At 39.3% G+C, this 20202-nt stretch overlaps 1 protein-coding gene and 1 long non-coding RNA gene across 5 annotated transcripts in view; one reads left to right on the top strand and one right to left on the bottom strand.

Annotated features, from left to right (window-relative positions):
- The window catches only part of LOC138988899 (uncharacterized), a 40929-nt gene that overhangs the window by 12692 nt on the left and 8035 nt on the right, over positions 1-20202 (top strand). Inside the window, exon 1 of one of the 2 annotated variants that reach the window (XR_011465144.1) lies at positions 17867-19715. The exons of the other annotated variant lie outside the window; for it this stretch is intronic. This is a non-coding gene — a long non-coding RNA (uncharacterized lncRNA). Of the gene's footprint in view, positions 1-17866; positions 19716-20202 lie in introns of those variants that run through there. 2 annotated transcript variants of the gene reach the window in all.
- The window catches only part of PRUNE2 (prune homolog 2 with BCH domain), a 296154-nt gene continuing 282023 nt past the window's right edge, over positions 6072-20202 (bottom strand). For 2 of the 3 annotated variants that reach the window (XM_070375740.1, XM_070375741.1), the window contains one exon: positions 6072-9355. In XM_070375740.1, the coding sequence (XP_070231841.1) occupies positions 9325-9355 (31 nt within the window). In that variant the 3' untranslated portion in view covers positions 6072-9324. Of the gene's footprint in view, positions 9356-15925; positions 15974-20202 lie in introns of all 3 variants that reach the window. The other variant, XM_070375739.1, reaches the window with a different exon arrangement.

Below are 20202 nucleotides of genomic sequence, written 5' to 3'. Positions count from 1 at the left end.
TCCATGGGATTTTCTAGGCAAGAGTACTGGAGTGGGGTGCCATTGCCTTCTCCCTACATACATAAAAAATTTATGATGATATATATGGAAAGATTTTCCAGATAAATGCATTATAATGTATTAATAAACAGTGATGTGATTGAATGGTAAGTAAGACTGGGTGATTTTACTCTCTACTCTGTACTTTCTATATTATTTATTTTTCAATAAGCATGTATTTTTCCTGAAACAGAAAATGAAGCTATTTTATTTTATATGTTGAGAAAATCAATTAGAACAAGAGGTATCAGTGACCAGCATCAGGACAATTCAAATATGCAAGGACCACTGGTCTGTGTTTTTGTTCCAGTGCTGACTCACCAGCTGTGTGATCTTGAGTATGTCACATAAACATCGAGTTCCTACCAGGATGTTACTTGTGCTTGCATTCCGGTGGTGATACCAGAAGAGACTGTTTTCCTTTCCTATTCTTCTGTATTTTCCAGTTTTTAGAAAATGATCATGAATCACTTTTAATGATGGCAAATAACCAATATGAAACTATACAAAATTCGTTCATTCTCTTTATAAGAAAAGGGTGCAAACCAGTATGGACGTTTGGAAATTATTATTCTGGTGAGGAAATAATTTTAAACAGAATGTAAAGATGTTTTTATGTATGTATTTAGCTGCACCAGGTCTTCACTGTGGCATAAAGGACGTTTTAGTTGAAGCATGCGCACTCTTAAGTTGCGGCATGTGGGATCTAGTTCCTTCCCTGACCAGGGATGGATGGATGCCAAAGAGGAATAACATGAATCCAACAGGGAAACCCAAATCAGGACCCTCTGCATTGGGAGCGAGGAGTCTTAGCCAATGGACCACCGGGGAAGTCCCCACAGATGTTTTTTATATTGGAAATTCCTCCTCTATTGAGTTTTCAAATAGGAAAGCCTTTTTATGAGTCCTTTGCTCAAAAAAAGTACTTTTTTTTCCTTTCACAATTAATAAGTATTGGGGAGTTGCTGTGAGTGTATATAACTATCTTGTTGTTCAGTATGATATAAATTCATGGAATCGTATTTTATTCAACAGATTATAATCTATTAGCATGATTATTTATTTTGATCTTCAAACTGTCCCAAATCTGACCAGTGGGAGCCCCTTCAAGCTCTGTATTTTTTGACACATCCCCATCAAAAGCCGTATAGACAGAATCTTCTTCAGGTGTTCAAATGAATATCACCAGGATACAATGAGAAAAATACAAATCAGTTGTGAGTTATAAATGCCGAAGAAGATGAATAACCTGAATCCAACAAAGAATCCCAAATCAAGACACATTCTACAGAATACTGTGAGAGATCTTAAGTGTCAGTGTTTTTCAAAACTAGTCTTTCCAGTCAAAGAAAGACTAAAGAATTGTTCTAGATTGAAGGAAACTAGAGACATGTGACAACTAAATATCACATGTGGTTCTGAACTGGTGTCGAGACCAGCTCGACAAGCGGGGTTTCCACAAGTGTGATACGGCGAGAGAATGAGAAACGAGACACTAGAATTCAGAGAAAAGCGAGGATCAGGGAACCAACACCGCTCCAAGGTGAAGGTCCCGAAACTGAATCCAAGCAGCTTTATTAGACTTCCAGCCGTGAATGAAAGAATGTGCAGGGAGTTAAATTATAACTCATGTGGACTTCAGGGCCAAAGAACAAAATGATCATTAACCATTGAGTAATTAGGAAACAGTAATCAATAACAAATCAGTAACTAAGACTAATATTCTTATCTATAGATTTTCCATCAGATACGTAAAACATGTGGCTCTGAGACGCCAGTTGAGAAACAGTCTGGGGTCAGTTTTCTGACCCCAGGATCATATCTTGTTTTCAAGATTATGAACTGTTCCCTCTGGACTTGTTCCAAGAGTCTCATACCTTATAGCATCCAGTTTATCAATAATTATAAATTTCTTTTGCGGCCCTTGCTGGGGCCTGCTTTTCTTTTATTCTTCCTGTCTCCTACAAACTGGATCCTTTTACTTTAAAGGATAAATTTGAACAGGTGAAACTTGAATGGCATCTGTGGATTAGATCATAGTAATGTTTCAGTGTTAATTTCCTGGCTTTGATAGTTGTATTAGGTTATGAGAAGAATGTCCTTGATTGTAGGAAGTATACTAAACATCTAGAGGTGAGGAGGCATTATGTAGACAACTTATTCTCAAATATTTCAGGAAAAGTAATTTTTTTCTTCTGTTCTTGCAAGTTTGAGATGGTTTCCAAATAAAAAGTAAAAACCAGAAGTAAACTGAGCAAAAATAAGAGATGGAAAAGTTGGAAGGAGCTAGAGGTAGCATGCAATGGCACCCCACTCCAGTATTCTTGCCTGGAAAATCCCATGGACGGAGGAGCCTGGTAGGCTGCAGTCCATGGAGTCGCGAAGAGTTGGACACGACTGAGCGACTTCACTTTCACTTTTCACTTTCATGCATTGGAGAAGGAAATGGCAACCCACTCCAGTGTTCTTGCCTGGAGAATCCCAGGGACGGGGGAGCCTGGTGGGCTGCCGTCTATGGGGTCGCACAGAGTTGGACACGACTGAAGCGACTTAGCAGCAGCAGCAGAGGTAGAATAAGACAGAAGTGGCATAAAATGGCTATATCTGAGAGAAGAGGAAGAGGATTAAAGAGAATTAGTCTATTTAAAAAAGGAAGTGGGAGAGAAAACAAGAGGCTAACATGGTTAGGTGGGGTTGGCACTGGTTTGGGAGGAGTTGGCAAGTTAACAGACAAAAGATTGAGTGAGTGCAAAGATGAAGAACAGGGTGGGGGAAAACTAATATTTATTGAATGCCTTCTATTATTAAGTATTAGGTTGGACATTTAAATCCCATTTAGCTCTTACATAAGTTTGTAAGATAAGAGTTTTATCCACATTTTTTAAATGAATAAACTAAGGTTCAAAGAAGTTGAGTAGTCCAAAATAATATAACTGGTAACAGAAGCAGGATTTAAATCCCAGTATGTGTAATTTCAGTGAGAATGGGATAGTAGAGAAATGGTCCTAACAGGTCATAGAAGAGGAATAATTTAATTTTTTCCCCAGAGAATGGAGGGAGCCCAGAGACTGAGTGAGAAAATGATGGTGGGGGTTTGGAGGTTGGGATTGAAACTGGATCTTGAATAATTTGAAAAGACGTGCTAGTTGAAGTCATTGGGGAAAGGGTAGAACCGTAAAGAAGAGAAACATTGAGAAACACCATCATTTACAGTGAGAAGAGCACAAAGAGGAGCTTGCAGAAGGCTAAGGGGGCGTGATAGGATGACATCAAAGAAGGCGCCCGATGGTCCCAGCTCCCCAGGGTTCACATCGTGTGCAATCCTCTCCCCTTGGGTGGGGCTGGATCTGGTGACTTGCTTCTAATCAATGGAATGCAGCAAAATTGGCAGGATGTCACTTCTGTGATAAGGTTATAAAAATGGCCCCCTCCCTCTTGTTAGCAAATTCTCTCTTCTTGTTGTCAGGGAAACAAGGTGCCATGTTGCAGAGGTCCGTGAGGCAGAGAACTGAGGGTAGCCTCCATCTAACTGCCAACAAGGAATGAGGCCCTCAGTTCAACAACCTTCCAAAAACTGAATCTTGCCAACAGCCATGTGAATGAACTTGGCAGATTCTTTCCCAGTTGAACCTCTTGCAAGAGGGAGCCATAAACTTTGTCAGCATCTTGATGACATCAGTCTTGTGAGAGACCTTGAGCCAACACTGTGGTTGCCAGCCTGTGAGATGCCTTAAAGTAGAGGACCTAGCTAAGATGTATCAGGATTTCCAATTTATAGAAAATGAGATAATAAATGTGTGATGTTCAGGCTGCTAAGTCTTGGCATACACAGTTGATTTTCATTATTTAAGAATTCCCATAACTGCAAATTCCCCTATTCACTAAAATTTATTTTAACCCCAAATCCATGTTCATCTTGTTTTCATGATCATTTACAGACATATACAGAAAGGTGAAAGTTGACTTATCTGATGCACATGTTCCCAGATGAGGTTGAACAAAGCAAAACTCACCTTTCTGGTTCCAGTTCTCACACTGTAAATACACAACTTTTTCATAGTCTATTTAGTGTAATGTTTTTGGAATTTTGTGATTTTTCTTGCTAATTTTACTATTTAGTCTCCAAGCATAGAGCTGAAGTACTGTCTAATGTTCCTAAGTGCAAGGAAATGTGCCTTACAGAGAAAATTCATGTAACAGATGATCTTCATTCAGGCGTGAGTTATATTCAGGATTTGGCTGTGAATTCAATGTGGCTGTGAGTTCAATGTTAATGTGACTCAACAAGATACCATTAAAGAAAGCGTCTGTAAAAAGAAGCACATATAAAATAAGATTAGTTATTGATCACTTGATGGAAATGTGACCAGAGGCTCACAGGAACCTAACCCTGTTTTCCTGTAGGAGCGGTGGTTCAGTATGCACTGATTCAATATTCTCTTTGCCTTAATAGGATGTAACTTCCTCAAATAATGAGAATTCACTGTAATTTGTTAAGTACCAATAGATAACAAATATGGGGAGAGAAAGGACAATTCAATTCACCAATCTATGGGAGAAGAGTTTCAAAAGGAGGGCATGATTAAGCATCGAGGGTGTAGGTGTCTCACTGAGGGTAAGACAAGAGTTAGTGGATGGCAATTATTGGTGTCTGTCATCTGAGTATCACTAAAATGGCTATATATTGAAAATAAATAATTTTGCTTGACTAAAGAGAATTGTTTTGAATGGATGTGAATGAAACTCTAGGAAAATTAGCTTCACAGAGCAATCTCCTTGCTTTATAAAGCCTACAACTGTGTGAGGATTGATATGTAAGAAGGCACCAGTTTTATTAAAATCTCCATGACTGTTCAGGGTTGGGTAGCCCAGGACAGGCTTCTGGCAGCTGCAGAGCACTGATGCAGCCAATGCAGAGAAATGTTAAAACCACAGGAGAAGCAGTAGAAGGGAACAGCCCCTTGATATCCCAAAGCACCTTAACACGGCTTTTCTATGATCTATGGCTGAAAGTTTAAGGTATTTTCATTTTAGTTACTTTAACTTCAGCCAATTAAAAAGCTTATTATTTATTTTGATTTTTAATTAGACTTCTAGCTTCATTCTGGGTCCCCACTCCTACCCTTACCCCCGTACTCACTCTAATGAGCATGCCAAGTCATTAACTGTGCATGGGCTTTGTAGAATATTGTGTGTGGGGGGGTTAGAGTTTACATAAATGACACTTGACTATAAATACTGAGTTCTTATTTTTCCACTCTGCCCCATGATTGAAGTGTTGCTCTCTCAGTGTATAATTTGCTTCTGGTAGCTGTGTCAATACCATGTGTGTATCCTCCACATTTCACCCATCCTTTCCCCTAGTGCTGGATGCCTAACCTGCCTCCCATCCCCACAACCATAGTTAGGTGATGGGAGCAGAATGAACGTAACCGCCACCTTGTAATATCGTGCCCTTCATTTGCCTGTCAGTACCTCTCAGTCTTCTCTTGTCCTTCTTCTCTTAGTTAGGTAGAGGACAGTATCCACCAGCACTAAATCTTAGATCACGAAGACATGAAGTGTCTCAGTTTTTGTAAAGCAACTTCTCATTTGGTTATTCCAACAAACTTTCTGAGAGGCAGAGGCACACATTTGTTTATAAGGTTAAAAAAAAAAATCTCAGTGGTAATTCCCAGTGCTGTTTGATGGTTGTGAAAGTAAAAATTAAAGAACCTAAATTTAAAATGGTATTTAATCCATTTTAATTAAAAAATAAACCTCTGCTCTGGAAAGATAAGGGACAGAGAAAGGAAAAGTTGACAAAATCAAGTAACCATGAAACTGAGAGATGCTTCCAAAGTGAGAAATTGCTTTCTCAGGAAGCAAACAACACATTTTGAAAGTGTAGCTGTTTGAGGCATGGAAAACAAAAATGAAAAGGGAATAAAGTTTGGGTGACTAGAATGCCTCTAGCTGAGGGCCCAGCTAGACTGACATCCAGATAAGACCTCCTGCAAAGTGAAGCTGGAAATAGATTCTTACTGACTCAGAGAAAGAATGCCATCACTTGTGGAACCATTTTTTTTTATTTCTGAATTATACAGAGAGGTTATATATATATATATATGAATATATATAGTGTTGTTACATATTTTTATATTATCAATTCACACTATTTAGATAGAATTTATTTACTAAAACAAAGACCTAATAGATACTTTATTCTGAGCAATCCAATACATGGTAGAAAAAAACCTTTAAACATATAAAAGATTCATTTGTGCACATCTAAATATTTCTAAGGGAGCAAACTACAGAGGCATTATGATTAATTAGATGAGAGTTGCAAAATCAGTACCATAACTGAATACTTAAAACGAGACCTTAATAACACAAAGGCCTGGTGTAGTGACTTCCTCACGTATGTCGGTATTATGTCTTAGAAGATAACCCCGTAAAACACTGTATGGCTTCAACAGGAGCTTCCGGGTTTTCTTCCACCCTTAGCTACTGCCCTCAGACAGACTTTCTTACTCCTTGACAATATCTTCTGTGCAGATTTTTGTTCTTTCTCTTAATCAAGGAGCTAAGTGAATAGCAGTTGACACTTTGGGAAAACAATACTTTGGCCCCAATGACCCCTTGGTTCCCTTAACAACAAATCTACAGGAAAAGTGCAAACAGTTCCCAGAAGTCAGAACCAAAGCAAGAATGCTCAGAACGCAAAAGCTAGATAGCTAATGGTGTGAATGTTTACATCTGTCTACTTATTTGCTGAAGGGTTATTTTTTTCAGAATTCTTCTAGGCTTCTATTCACTTGATTTGAATTTACATGGTAGCTTTTATCTAGCACGTGCAATTAAATTTTCTTTTTAAGATAATAAAATAGCAGATGCCTAACTATCAGAATGGTTATGCAGCCCATTGAACAGTCCAAACAAAATCATTGATCAGGAAAGATGCTCATAATTTCCACATAGGAAGATAAAACTCCAAACAGAATACCACCTGAGTAGCCTTCCATGAACAGGCTGGACAAGTTCAAAGACAATGTAAATGCTAAGGCTGTTGTGTCTGGTTGACTGTCACAAGAACCTTTTATGGACAGCTGTATGTCCTCCAGTTCATACCTCTAAGCTGAACACTGAATTCTTCATTACTTCCTGTGGCTAAGGGGACCACATAATTCATCTTCCAAAATGGGACTTTACTGAGTGAGAGAGCATTATTAATAATGATGCCAGGGCAACAGTGAGCAAACTGGGTGAACAAATTGGGAAACCAGGTCATTGCGCTTATGTCCATGCTAAGTTCTGGGAAAGGCACAATTTGGGCTGCCAAAGGTGGAGGTGGGCTGTGGAAGAAGACGTGCTCCAGGGTTTTTCTATCAGACAAGCCAGATGTTATGAGGGTGGAGACCCAGAAGAATGATCTAGTAGGATACCAAGTGGAAAGGGATTGAGAAGGGGACATAGTAACTATGGCTTATGGAGGAGAGAGAGCTGACCTGTGTGTATGAAGGCATGTCTGGCAGGTGGGTGCAGGACAGACATGAAGCAGATGAAGGCAGTGCAATTCAGAAACCTGTGCAAAGATGTCTACTTCAAAGCTTATGATACCCAGGGCTTGACATGTCCCTGAAAGCTCTCCCAGAGACAGTTATCACCCTCAGACTATGGTGGTACCCTGGTATCCACTACAGTTTAATTTTGAAGAGCGTGTTAATAATATGTGATAGTGGAGTCTGTGGATAGTTTCCAGGATAAGGACAGGACCTCAGCAACACCTCTGAACAGCCAGAAGCCTTCTAAGCAGGCTTCACTTTGGGTTGTGTAAACACAACCTGAGCCATGTGTTCATGGCTAGGACTCCTTGCCTTTGTCAGCAGGTGTGAGTCTTACTGATTTGTGGATGCCAAAAGTTTACTTTTTTAAGAGGAAATTAGTTTGCGGCCTAATTTGTGCATACTGTTAGAGAAACCAGCATCTGAGTACAAATGGGAGGCCGAGGAAGGTTGCATGGGCTGGCACAGGGCTCAGCAAATGCTGTCTATAGAGAGTCAATGTTTTAGGCCCCGTGGGCCACGTGGTCTGTGGCAGTTACTGCATTCTGCTGCTGTAAGATGAAAGTAGCTGCAGAGAGTCTGTCAACAAATTTGTGTGGCCATGTTTCAATCAGATGTTATTTATGGGGACTGAAATTTGATAGTTTTCTTATGTCATGACATATTAAAAAATTTTTTTCAACCCAAAGCATGAAAACCGTTCTTGAAGGCCATGTGGAAACAGGTCGGGGTGCTAGATTTACCAACCCCTCCCTCCTCTAGAGGCCCATGAGTTCTAAACCATGCTGGTATTTTAAAAAACATATGAAGACTATAAAGAACTATTTTGCAAAGGATAGTACATACTCATATTTAATTTTAAGCCTGTGAGTGTGTTAAAGCAGATTATGTTTTATAATGCATATGAGAGAGATTCAGATAACTCAGTGTTACCAAAGAATGAATTTCTGAGAGGCTGCCTTCCACAGTATCCTTAGCACTTAAAGTGTGACATCTTGAACTAAGTTCATGGCTTGAATCAAAGACAGCTACCAGAAATGTGAACATGGATCCTTAAGTTTCTCAGTTTGGAGGTCCTCAACATTCACTGAAGAAATGACTTTTTTAAAAAACCAAATTCACAGAAAACACAATGCCCATTTTGATAACTAAAACGAAATTGGTGTGCATTAGGAAACCTGGCTTCCTTTGGAGATGTTAGAATAAATGTGGACAAGAACCAAGTGGATGCCTAACTGACGTGGTGTCACAGCTGTGTCTATGTATGGCTATCTTAAGCAAGCTTAGGGTTTGAAAGGTGGAGTTTATGTGGGGCCAACTTTCCTAGGGACTGTTGAGTCCTGTGTATTTTAAACTTGAAGTGATCACCAAGGAGAAATCCACTCACAGTGAATAGCGGACTGCAGTTACCTCAGTGGTCAACAGCAGTCAACAAAGAGACGAAATACCACTGTACCAAGGGTTAATGAAATATTGAAATGGAAGGTCCTACTTTCTTGCTAAGGTTCAACTAAAATCTTTGAGGCACATAATTGGCAAAATAGGAAAATACACACAATTCCATAAAACATGTTAAGAGTAAACAGATTCTCTTACTGTTTTTCCCCTTAGAAATTTAGAATGGCAGCAGGTAGTGCAAAGTGGAAACAGAGTACCATCAGTGCTCTCTCTTCCAGGTAGGTATGTTTCAACAGAACCACGAAGCAGAAAAGCAGCCCCTTCATCCAGATGTGGCCAACTAGGGCTTTTCTTTCAGCTTCAGATTAATACTTTGAAAAGAAAGGAAGAAAAAAAAATGAGCAACATGAAAAACTGAATAAGAAACAGTAACAATTCAGGGAGCCTGTGCTTGTTGCTTTTTTTCCTGAGGACTTGTTGAAAATAATTCATGCACATTTCTTATACTAGACCAATCTGGTAAAAACACAGTTTTCCCCGAGTTGCCAAGGCTTTCTCTAAAAGATGGAGTCTGTTTATTTTTGCCAAACTGTTTCTAGAAGCATTTTACACCTTTCAAAATGATCTAGAGGGCAAAAGACTTGTGCCAGCTCATTTTTAAATGGGTTAAGGAATATTATTGCATTTTGGAAATCCACCTTTCCTTTTTTGTAAATGACTGTTTCTTGAGAGGCAAATAAATGATCTGCCTGATATAAGGAATATATGACAAGTGCTAAATTATGACAGTGGTAAACAATAAAACAATGGCAAAAAACCCTCCAGTATTTTCTTAAAAAAAAAAAAAAATTTTTTTTCCAGGACTTTCCTGGTGGTCCAGTGGTTAAGACTCTGCACTTCCAATGCAGGCGGCCAGGGTTCAATCTCTGGTCAGGGAACTAGATTCCACGCTGCAGCTAGGACCTGGCACAGTCAAGTAAATAAATGATAAAATCAAAGACAAAAGACTGGATACATTGAAAGACATATAATACATTTTTTCCTCATTATAAAAGAAGCACATGTTTATTTTTCTATTTCTGAAAATTACAGAAAACGATGAAGAAAAATAAAATTTTAAAGTTACTTGTTGGGCCATCATCCAAATAAAACCACTGTTGACATTTTTTCATGCGTAGCACCTTTGATGCTTCCTCCCAGATAAAGTGTCTTGGAGTTTTAAAAATTGTATGTTAAATTCATCAAAAGTACATTTCTAACGTGAAAAGTTATAACCTTGCTACTACGTGTATGACCCTGGAAACATGAGGCTAAACGAAAGAAGCCAGCCCTAAAGCTCATGTGACTGCATTCATAGGAAAGGCCCAGAACAGGCAGATATAGTCAGGAAGTAGGCTGCTGGTTGTCAGGGACTTGGGGTGAAGGGAAATGGGAGTGACAGAGTAATTTACAAGTGAGGAAAATGTTCTAAAATTGATTGTGGTGTTGCTTGCACAACTCAGTGACACTGTTGAGCCACTGAACTGTGTAGTTTAAATGAGTAAATTTTATCTCAATAAAGCTGTTTTTAAAAAGCACAACTCAAAATCACATTGAGGTACTACCTCACAGCCATGAACATGGCTATGATCTAAAAAAATAGGAAAAAAGTGCTAACGAAGATGCTGAGAAAAGGAAACCCTTGTGTACTGTTGTTAGGAATGTAAATTAGTGCAGCTATTAAGGGAAATAATATAGAAGTTCCTCAAAAAATTAAAAATAGAACTCCCATATAACCCAGAATTCCACTTCTCTAGATATATATTTAAAATAACGGAAAATGGGGACTCGAACAGATATTTTTACACCCACGTTCATAACAGCAATGTTCACAAAAGCTAGAAAGAGGAAGCCACCTAAGTGTCCACTGATGGATGAATGGATAGCAAAATTTGGTGTATACCTATAATGATAGGTTGCCATTTCCTCCTCCAGGATAATGAATATTATTCAGCCTTTAAAAGGAAGGAAACTAGAACATAGATGAACCTTGAGGACATTATGGCAAGTGAAAGAAGCCAGTTGTAAAAAGACAAATATCGTGCAATTCCACTAGAGCAAATTTATAGAGACAGACAGTAGAAGGGGTGGTGTGTAGTGGGGTGGGAGTTGTGATGTAATGGGAACAGAGTTTTAGTTTTGCAAGACCGAAAAGTTATGGAGATTGATTGCCCAACATGAATGTACTTAATATTACTGAATTGTATACTTGAAAATGGTTAAGATAGTATATTTTGTGTTAGCTGTATTTTATCATATTTTAGGGAAAAAAAAAAAACCTAATAAGCCAAGTGCAAGCATTACCCTGGGCCACCCATCCCTCCCCACAGGCAGAGGCCACCTTGCTCCCGAATCATCTGTGATTTCCATGACCGCACATGCTGGGTTCTGCGTGCTTCTGAAGAGTGTGTGTGACATGTCCCTGGGTGTGAGGGACCGGCTTTCACCTCCAGGGTACATGTTGGGGACTTGTTGGCTGTGACTCCACTGTTTTCACTCTCACCCTCCAACACTTTCTAAAGCCAAAGGATTTGCCTGAAAAGGGCACAGCTACCTTAATGAGATGGATTCTTATAACCTAAGAAAAACTTGTTTTTAAAGAATGTCTCCTGAGTTTGGTGACCAAAATGTAATAAATGTTTTCTCTGAGAGTCTATTTCTATTTTGTATATAAGTTCATTTGTATCATTTTTTTTAGACTCCATATATAAGTGGTATCATATGATATTCATCTGATTTAGTATGATAATCTCTAGGTCAAGTGAAAATAATCTGAATATGTATACACACACACACACACACACTGAATCACTACTATACACCTTACACTGACACAACATTGTAAATCAACTATACTTCAATTAAAAAAAAATATATGAAAAAAAGGAAAGAGAATGTCTGTTGAGTTTCCAAATATCTAGGGAATAAGCCGAAAATGTCTTTGGGCCACTTGAGTCTTTCTTCTACCTCTTGTGAACATATCACAGTTTTCTGACACCTACCAGAGAAACTGACTACAGCCAGTGAACACGCAGAGGAGGAAATGAAAGAAAAATGTTCTGTTTGAATCGGGCAATTTGGGAAGTATGTGCGGATTTCGCTTAGATCTGCCCTTCCTCTCTCTGGAGGGAGGGAGGCCTTACATTTATATGTTGCAAAGGTTACTGTGCTTTACTTGTGGAATCTGCAGCAAATGAGCCCTGTTCATTCTCATAGTTCTGCAAATAAAGCTAACCCATCCAGGGTACAGCAGTAAGGCATACTCCTTTGAGGTACCCTCAGCAATTCTACCATTTCTTAGCCCTGGGGCCTTGGCCAGGCTACCTGTCTTTTCTAAGTCTCCATTTCTATATCTGCAAAATAGAATAGCTTGCTAAGGATTAGTCTAAAGTGTTTTCAATTATACATAATGAACATACAGTACATGTCTATTATTAGTAGCAGTAATATTAGTTCAGTAGTAAGTGGAGAAGGCAATGGCACCCCACTCCAGTACTCTTGCCTGGAAAATCCCATGGACAGAGGAGCCTGGTAGGCTGTAGTCCATGGGGTCGCTAAGAGTCGGACATGACTGAACGACTTCACTTTCACTTTTCACTTTCATGCATTGGAGAAGGAAATGGCAACCCACTCCAGTGTTCTTGCCTGGAGAATCCCAGGGACGGGGGAGCCTGGTGGGCTGCCGTCTATGGGGTCGCACAGAGTTGGACACGACTGAAGCAACTTAGCAGTAGCAGCAGCAGTAGAGTAAGTAATAGTAACAGTTCAGTGTCTCTGAAATGAGAAAACCATATCTCACTGCTTAATTACTCTACTTGCAATAATCTTCTGTCCTTTGGGAGTTTTCAAACCCAGCCATACTGACTATTAGGAGAGGCCAGGTTGTCATGGATATTAATCTCTTTTTTATGCCCTCAAGGATCTGACTTGTTTCCTTATCAACAGGGTTTTTACCATAAAGGTGTCTGTCTTCTTTTTATCCACTCTGACCCATCAATCTTTTTCTAATATGCTTTTCCAAAAAACAGGTCCTTTTGTTTTTGCTTCAAAAATGTGTTTCCCAGCTGCAGTTATTCCCAAAAGAATATATTAAGTTTGACTGATGATTGGAATTTTATTGGTATTTACATGGTGGTGGCTCAGTGTCTTTCATAGACCAAGAGAATATTTATTAAATCAAAATTTGGAGCACACTGTCTGAAAAGTAGAATCTGGGTCAAAATACTTGAAAGCATCTTTAAAAGTTTAAAGTATACATGGTCACTTTGTTTCACCATCAAGGCACCTGATAAAAATCTGAAAACAACAGACCATTTTGAAGCACTTCATTTTTCATACTGACTTTTTTGTAAACCTTTTAGGGTTTAATTTATCCCTTCAGGTTTTGGTACACAAATGCTGAGAAACTGAAATTTAATCATCGAGTTTATGGAAAGAGCGAGAAGATAGTCAAAAGTGGATGCTTTTTAAGTAAATCCAGGAAACCACCTGAAGATTACAAGGCAGCAGTGGTCTTGTGGAGCTAATGAAGCTATGGACAACACTATTAATTTAAGCCTCCCCGCACAGACCCACTTCTGGACCATGTACACTTTTTATGTAAAAATATAAAAAGTCATGTTGCAGGTTTTAGGAGATGAATGAAAAAAATAAAATCCTAACCTGAGTGTGAAGGAGACAAACATCTGGATTACTTTTCAAAATAGTATGCTTTGGAAAAAAAACTTAACTTTTAATCAGAATTCAAACATGAAAGGAGCATTCCTCACTGGGCAGATGGGCTTCACTTTCTATAACCTAATTTTTCAGTGAGACATAGTAACTTTTTGATAATTTTCTATAGGCTATTTTTGGCTCCTAATATGTGTTAAATGAGGTTTTTTTGTTCTTTGTTTTTTACAAAGTATCAGACAACATTGTTTAATGATAAGCCTGTTTTCTATAGGAAAAGTGGGAGATGGACTTAACCTTCCCTTCTCTCTCTGAGGAAATGAGAGGCCATGACAGCATCAGCACACTGTACGTCTTATTCTTGGCCTAATTGAGCTCCTTGGAAGAGTCTTTGCCCATTTTTCAGCTTATCCATTTAATACTAACTATAGAAGGTGTAAAATGCTTCCACTCAGAAACTAGAAGGTAAATGAAGCCTCTTAGTCTGATGCTAAATAAAGCCAGAAATCCAGAGCAGGAAGTCAGCAAAAAAAAAATCTTGGCCACTCTGGCCCCTCATCCCAGATCTCATCCTCCACACTGTGATCATGTGCCTGGTAAGAAAGAGCTTAGGAAAGAGAGGGCTGATGAAAGGGGAAGCAGGGAGACTAATATTTTCTAAGAAATGGCAAGTAACATTAACAATTTGCATCCCCCCCACCCCCATCCCCATGCCCAGCCCTGGAATGAAGCCCAACCAGAAGCGGTGTTTTGCCCTGTTCCCAACCCAGACAGCCTCATATACAGATGGGGAGCAAAACAGACAAGGCAAGCAGAGGAGTGGGTAAGCCCGAAGATGTAGCAGCTGTAGGTTAGTGAGGGACCTTCTGCCCACGCAGCTCGTTAGCTGTAGGTGCAGGACTCTGCTCTAGGGGGCGCTGCTTTGCTGAGAGAGGGATGATTTGCCAAAAAATTTTTTTTTAGATGGACTATGGTATTTTTGTTTTGTAGAATTTTCGCGTGGCAGTTTGCTCGAAGCAATTGCTGTCTTCATCTCAAAAAGGTGGGACCAGTAAAACCTTCAGAAAAGTAGCTGTGCGATTTCAAAGGTCTTCTTTAAGGCTTTTGTTCTTTGTCAGTAAAGACCTTCCCTTGAGTTTTTGTGCATAAACTTCCTTATAAGGTCACCGTGGCAACTCCCGAGCCAGTGCACCGGGATTTTCCAGTTTCCCTTCAGACCTCCTCCAGGGAAAAGGAGGTCACTAGAGAACAAAAGGTGACAATAGCGGATATATTTAAATGCGGATCTTTGCCCCTCCTTCTGGATTCCTGTGGAGGAGGACAATGTTAAATTCTCCACAACCCACACCCAATTAAGAGCCCGTGATTGGAGGGCCAAGTTCTCTCTGAGAACATGATAGTGATCACAGCTTATTCCCTGAAACTGACGGGACAGCAGTGAACCCTTTTGTTTTAGGCTTAAATTTTGTCCTCCATGGTTAGATCAGAGGTTGAACACCCATTCCAGCATCAAGGCCACCTGTCTCTGACTTTAAAACCACAACCACTGGGTCTGGAACTGCACTGCAAAGGCTCCAGTCCCAGCTCCGGGCCATTCTTCAAGTTGAACAGCTTATCTCTCTATGCTGCTCTTTCCTTATCTGTACAGTGTACTTCCTTGGCTTGTTTTGAGGATAAAAATGAGATAGGGTGGGTGCAGCTTTTTACTTAAAACTTGGCACATGGTAAACACATGCTCAATTTTTATTTCTCACAGGATGAGGCTAGATGGACAAGATCATTTCTAAAGTTCCATCCAGGCTGAGCTGCCTCTTGAATTTTCTAAATAAGGATGTTTTCTCTCCCACCCACCAAAATAATAATTTCAAATGGAAGTCCCTACTTTCACTAATTAAAATATGGATGATGTAATTCAGAAAACAGTTGGATTCTTCTTGCCCAAATGCTTTTACATCTGGCTCTAATATTCATTTTCTCCTCATTTTGGGGCTGGGAAAATAGAACACCAAGTAAAGACTTGGGTTTTCCTTAAGACATCTAATGGTGATCATGAATGAGATGGTGTTAAGCTGACACATTTCTTTTTAAGTTTATAATTTCAGGCATAGAGAACGTGAAAGCTGAACATCTAAACGGTGTTTACCCAATCCTCAATGTATTTTTGTCTTTCAGAGCCCAGCCATACAATACAATGAGTAACCACATAATTGTTATTGATGGTGAATTCTTACTCCTTCTCCATAGAAGACATTTCTGGATCATTGTATAGGCAGCTAGTTCTGAGTGCAAGGGGAAAAAAAAGGAAGCAGTAAACATTCTCTCTACTGTTACCACTTTATAAACAGGACAGATTTGAACTTTTTAAACCGGTTAGACAACAGAGGATAAGATGGTTGGATGGCATCACCAACTCGATGGACTTGAGTTTGAGCAAGGTCCAGGAGTTGGTGATGGATAGGGAAGCCTGGCGTGCTGAAGTCCATGGGGTTGCAAAGAGTCAGACACGACTGAGTGATGGAACTGAACTGAAACTGATTAGTGTGGTCCCATTGCTACTACTGAACACGTCTAATCTACGCCTGAACAGACGATGAGACTAAGCTCTGATTCTTTTACCGTCAGTTTTGCAAACAGTAATTGCTCCTGATTCAGAAACATAAAAGGAAGATTGAAAACTCCCAAGACCTCCATGTCTCTTCTATCCTTGTTATTTTCTTCCTGACTTTTAAATCTATAGTGTTTGGTGAACAGAGTATTACAAATTTTTATTTGTAACCCACATAATATAATATTTTATGCACAAAGGACAATCCCTCTAATTTTATTCATATATGAACCCAGTTAACTTGCAGTTTTCACAACAATGAAGATTTTCCAAGACACTAAAAGGGAAAATGCCAGTGTCAGCTTTCCTTGGTATTGTCACAAAAAATGTGACACAGCTCAGCTGTGTTCTGGTCAAACAAGCCAGTCCTGACATTAACCGAAACTGATCATGTCCAGAAAGAAACATGTAACCATAAAATAAGGAGAGTTTTATTACTGTGTATGAACATGTTTATGCTTGTTTGTGTAATATTAAGCTGCTTTTGATATTCTGTGAGATTCCTCTGTTAGCAAATTTCAAAGTTGCTTTAATTTCCAATTATACTTAACACTTCAACTTTTTACTTTTCCCCCCTCTGGTAAATATTTTATTTTCAGCAAAGAAACACTATATTAAGAGATTCTGCACTTCCCTGGTGGCTCAGACGGTAAAGAATTCGCCTGTATTCCGGGAGACCTGGGTTTGATCCCTGATTTGGGAGGATCCCCTGGAGGAAGGCATGGCAACCCACTCCAGTATTCTTGCCTGGAGAATCCCCGTGGACAGAGGAGCCTAGCGGGCTACAGTCCATGGGGTCACAAAGAGTTGGACAGGACTGAACGACTAAGCACAGCACAGCATAGCGCTCCTTTTTATACGTGAGAGCTCCTTCTGTAATGTGATAATTTCACAAGCAAAGGTTTCTGTCTACACATAAGAGGTGTGGTTATTAACGTTAGGTATTTTGCAAATGGCAAAAGGCTAGTTCCTTGAGAAAGTCAGAAGGCTTTTCCCCCTCACTCCCTACCCTTCTCTCTGGTGGTGGTATTTTTATAGAAGATAGTTGGCAACTCTAGTGAACGGGAACAGTCAGGCAAGCATTGACAGTGTGCTAGAAAAACCTAGTAAAGCTGAAATGGAATCAAGAAAAGGCAGGCAGTCTTCTAAACCTAGCGTTTCTGCTTTTTAACTTTGCATAACCCTAACCCTAACCCTAACCCACTCCAGTACTCTTGCCTGGAAAATCCCATAGACAGAGGAGCCTGGTAGGCTGCAGTCCATGGGGTCGCTAAGAGTTGGACAGAACTGAGTGCCTTCACTTTCACTTTTCACTTTCATGCATTGGAGAAGGCAGTGGCAACCCACTCCAGTGTTCTTGCCTGGAGAATCCCAGGGACGGGGCAGCCTGGTGGGCTGCCGTCTCTGGGGTCGCACAGAGTCGGACACGACTGAAGCGACTTAGCGGCAGCAGCAATCCTTCCAAAGCAAAGAGCATTTTACAGTTCATGTACTACTGTCACTCCAAAGGCAACAGATAGATTCCTCCCCTTCTGCAAAATAAGAATGACTCTCTATGTACAATTTATCCTTTTTAAAATATTTTCTTTCCTGTTCAGAATTTAAGGTTTAAGGGAAAAATAAGACTGGCTGAGGGAATCTCCTTCTGAAAGTCAGTTAGAGGTGAAGGTGGTATCCCTAACGGGGAAAGGGTGAATGTTTAAAAACACTAATAGGACTAAAGCCAAACACTGAACAGATAGGCTTTGTTCCCTGACAGGGTATATGTTTGCTTTTGTTAGAAACAGCCTGAAGCTTTCTAGTTAAGGTCACGTGGAAAGTCAGGGGGCATCTGTTCATAAGAGGAACCTGTAACCATAGATCTGCAGTGATTATGTTTTCTGAACATAATTGGTCCAAGGATTGGGGGACCACTTCAGAGGCTCAAAGGTAGTTAAGAAGATATAGTTAGCGTGCGGAAATGGTAGGATTCTGTGGGATTTCGATCATCTGTGGGGTCAACAGTAAAATTCTTTCTCCTTCCACATTTTCGGTTCCTCATAGCTATAATGTCACCATCAGAAGAAGTAAAATTAATGGGGAATTCGGACAGATGGCTTACCCATTGAATTCAAAGCAAGAGCATCGACTTCTGAGGACAAATCTGATTAGTTTTATTCAGCCAGACTCTCCAAGCAAGGTCCTGAGACTGGCAGTATTGGCATTACTGGGAACTTGTTAGCAATACAGATTTTCAGGCCTGCTGATCAGAAACTTTGGGGGTGAGGCCCAGGACACTGTAGGTGATTCTGATGTGCTGTTAAGTTTGAGAAGCACTGCGCCTCAGCAGTGATCTTAGTCTTATGCACATTCACCAATTGATGAAGCAGAAATTTATTGAGCATCTACTATGTACTAGGCATGAGCTTGCTGCTTCCTTTAGGAAGGCGATCAAGACATCTCAGGACCAGCCAAGACCATTTAGATCTTTGGGGAGAGGGTCTGTGGAGGTAGATAAGTAAACCATGAAGAATTTGAGAGAAAAAAGAAAGCTACACAACTAAGCCAAAAGTGATAAACGTTCTCTTATGGTAGCTAAGCAGGAAGAGTAGAAATATAGAGGGAAGGTATCTATTGAAGGAGGCAAGATTTTAGGGTAATAATGAGAGCACATGACTATGACTCCATAGTGGGTTTGGCTGGAAAATTACTGATGTTCCCTCCCTATATTTTTGTCTTGAAAACAGCTTCTTAATTTAATAAATCTGTTATCCTAAAAAAAAAAAAAAAAAAAAAGAATTTGAAAGGGAAACTAATTGCTCGCTATCTCTTTGCGGGAATCTCATGACAGTGCAATTTGAGCACAGATAAATGCTAACAGGGTACACTGTACCACTATATAGGCACATTTAACGGTAATCTACACTAATGCTAAGCTTTCTACGCAAAAACCTTTCCTTGAATTTTTAACCCAAAAGATCCATGCTTTAGGTAAATAATTCTACAGATTACCTGCTACAAACATGTAGGGAAAAATATTTTAATGGATTGTTTTCATGACGAACTGGCATTTATATCTATATAGGAAAAGCTTCACTAACTTAGATCTTACTTATTCAGAATTTGTAGTTGTTTAGACATTGTCCAGGCTTTCTGCTTTTGCAATATCTATTAAAATAGGAACAAGTTATAAAAATTAACAGTGTAAGCAACTTTTGCAATGGAGAAGCTTGATGCAGCAAATATTCTTGTTTATATTTAACAGTGTCAGAAAAATTATTTGTGAACTGGAAATCAAATTACTGGATGTTCTTTAGAAGAACTGTTGAGTTGACTTCCTATTGATCTTACAGCTCTGTAGACGCAGATATTAACTTGCAGATTTTTACTGAGCAGAGATGCAATAGTTTCTGTCCAGCGGAAAAGATCACCCTGAGGTACAGTTTATTGCCCTGTTGAACATTAATCAATTTTGTATCTAAACCAACATTTTTATCCTAATATTCCTTTATAAATTGCTTATAGATATCTAGCTTTTCAAATACTCTTTGAACTGGTTTTTAACAGCTTACTGGTTCCTTGGTTAAGTAATTAGTTGAATAAAATTATTGGCATGTATTCATTTTATATTTGCATTAAAGTTATGATTTTGCTATTTTGAAAACTATAATAATAGTGAGCAATATTTTTTGTACTCATGCAAATAAGTCAGAAGCTGTTAGTTAAGCTATATTTCCCAGTCACTGAATAGTAGTTTTTTAAAAAATATTGGAAATTCAGGAATTTGGTTCTATAGAAGTATTTCACGTTGCTACCATTTTTCTGCATTAGTATGAGTTAGTGAGGTTTTATTGCCTCAGTCAGATGATGCAAGTGATCATCTAGCTGTTACACTATTCATGGCACTGCCTGTGATGTGTTTCT

Source organism: Bos mutus, chromosome 8 (genome assembly GCF_027580195.1).
Source record: "Bos mutus isolate GX-2022 chromosome 8, NWIPB_WYAK_1.1, whole genome shotgun sequence".
NCBI lineage: Eukaryota > Metazoa > Chordata > Mammalia > Artiodactyla > Bovidae > Bos > Bos mutus.
This window is presented reverse-complemented; position numbering and strand designations above follow the sequence as displayed.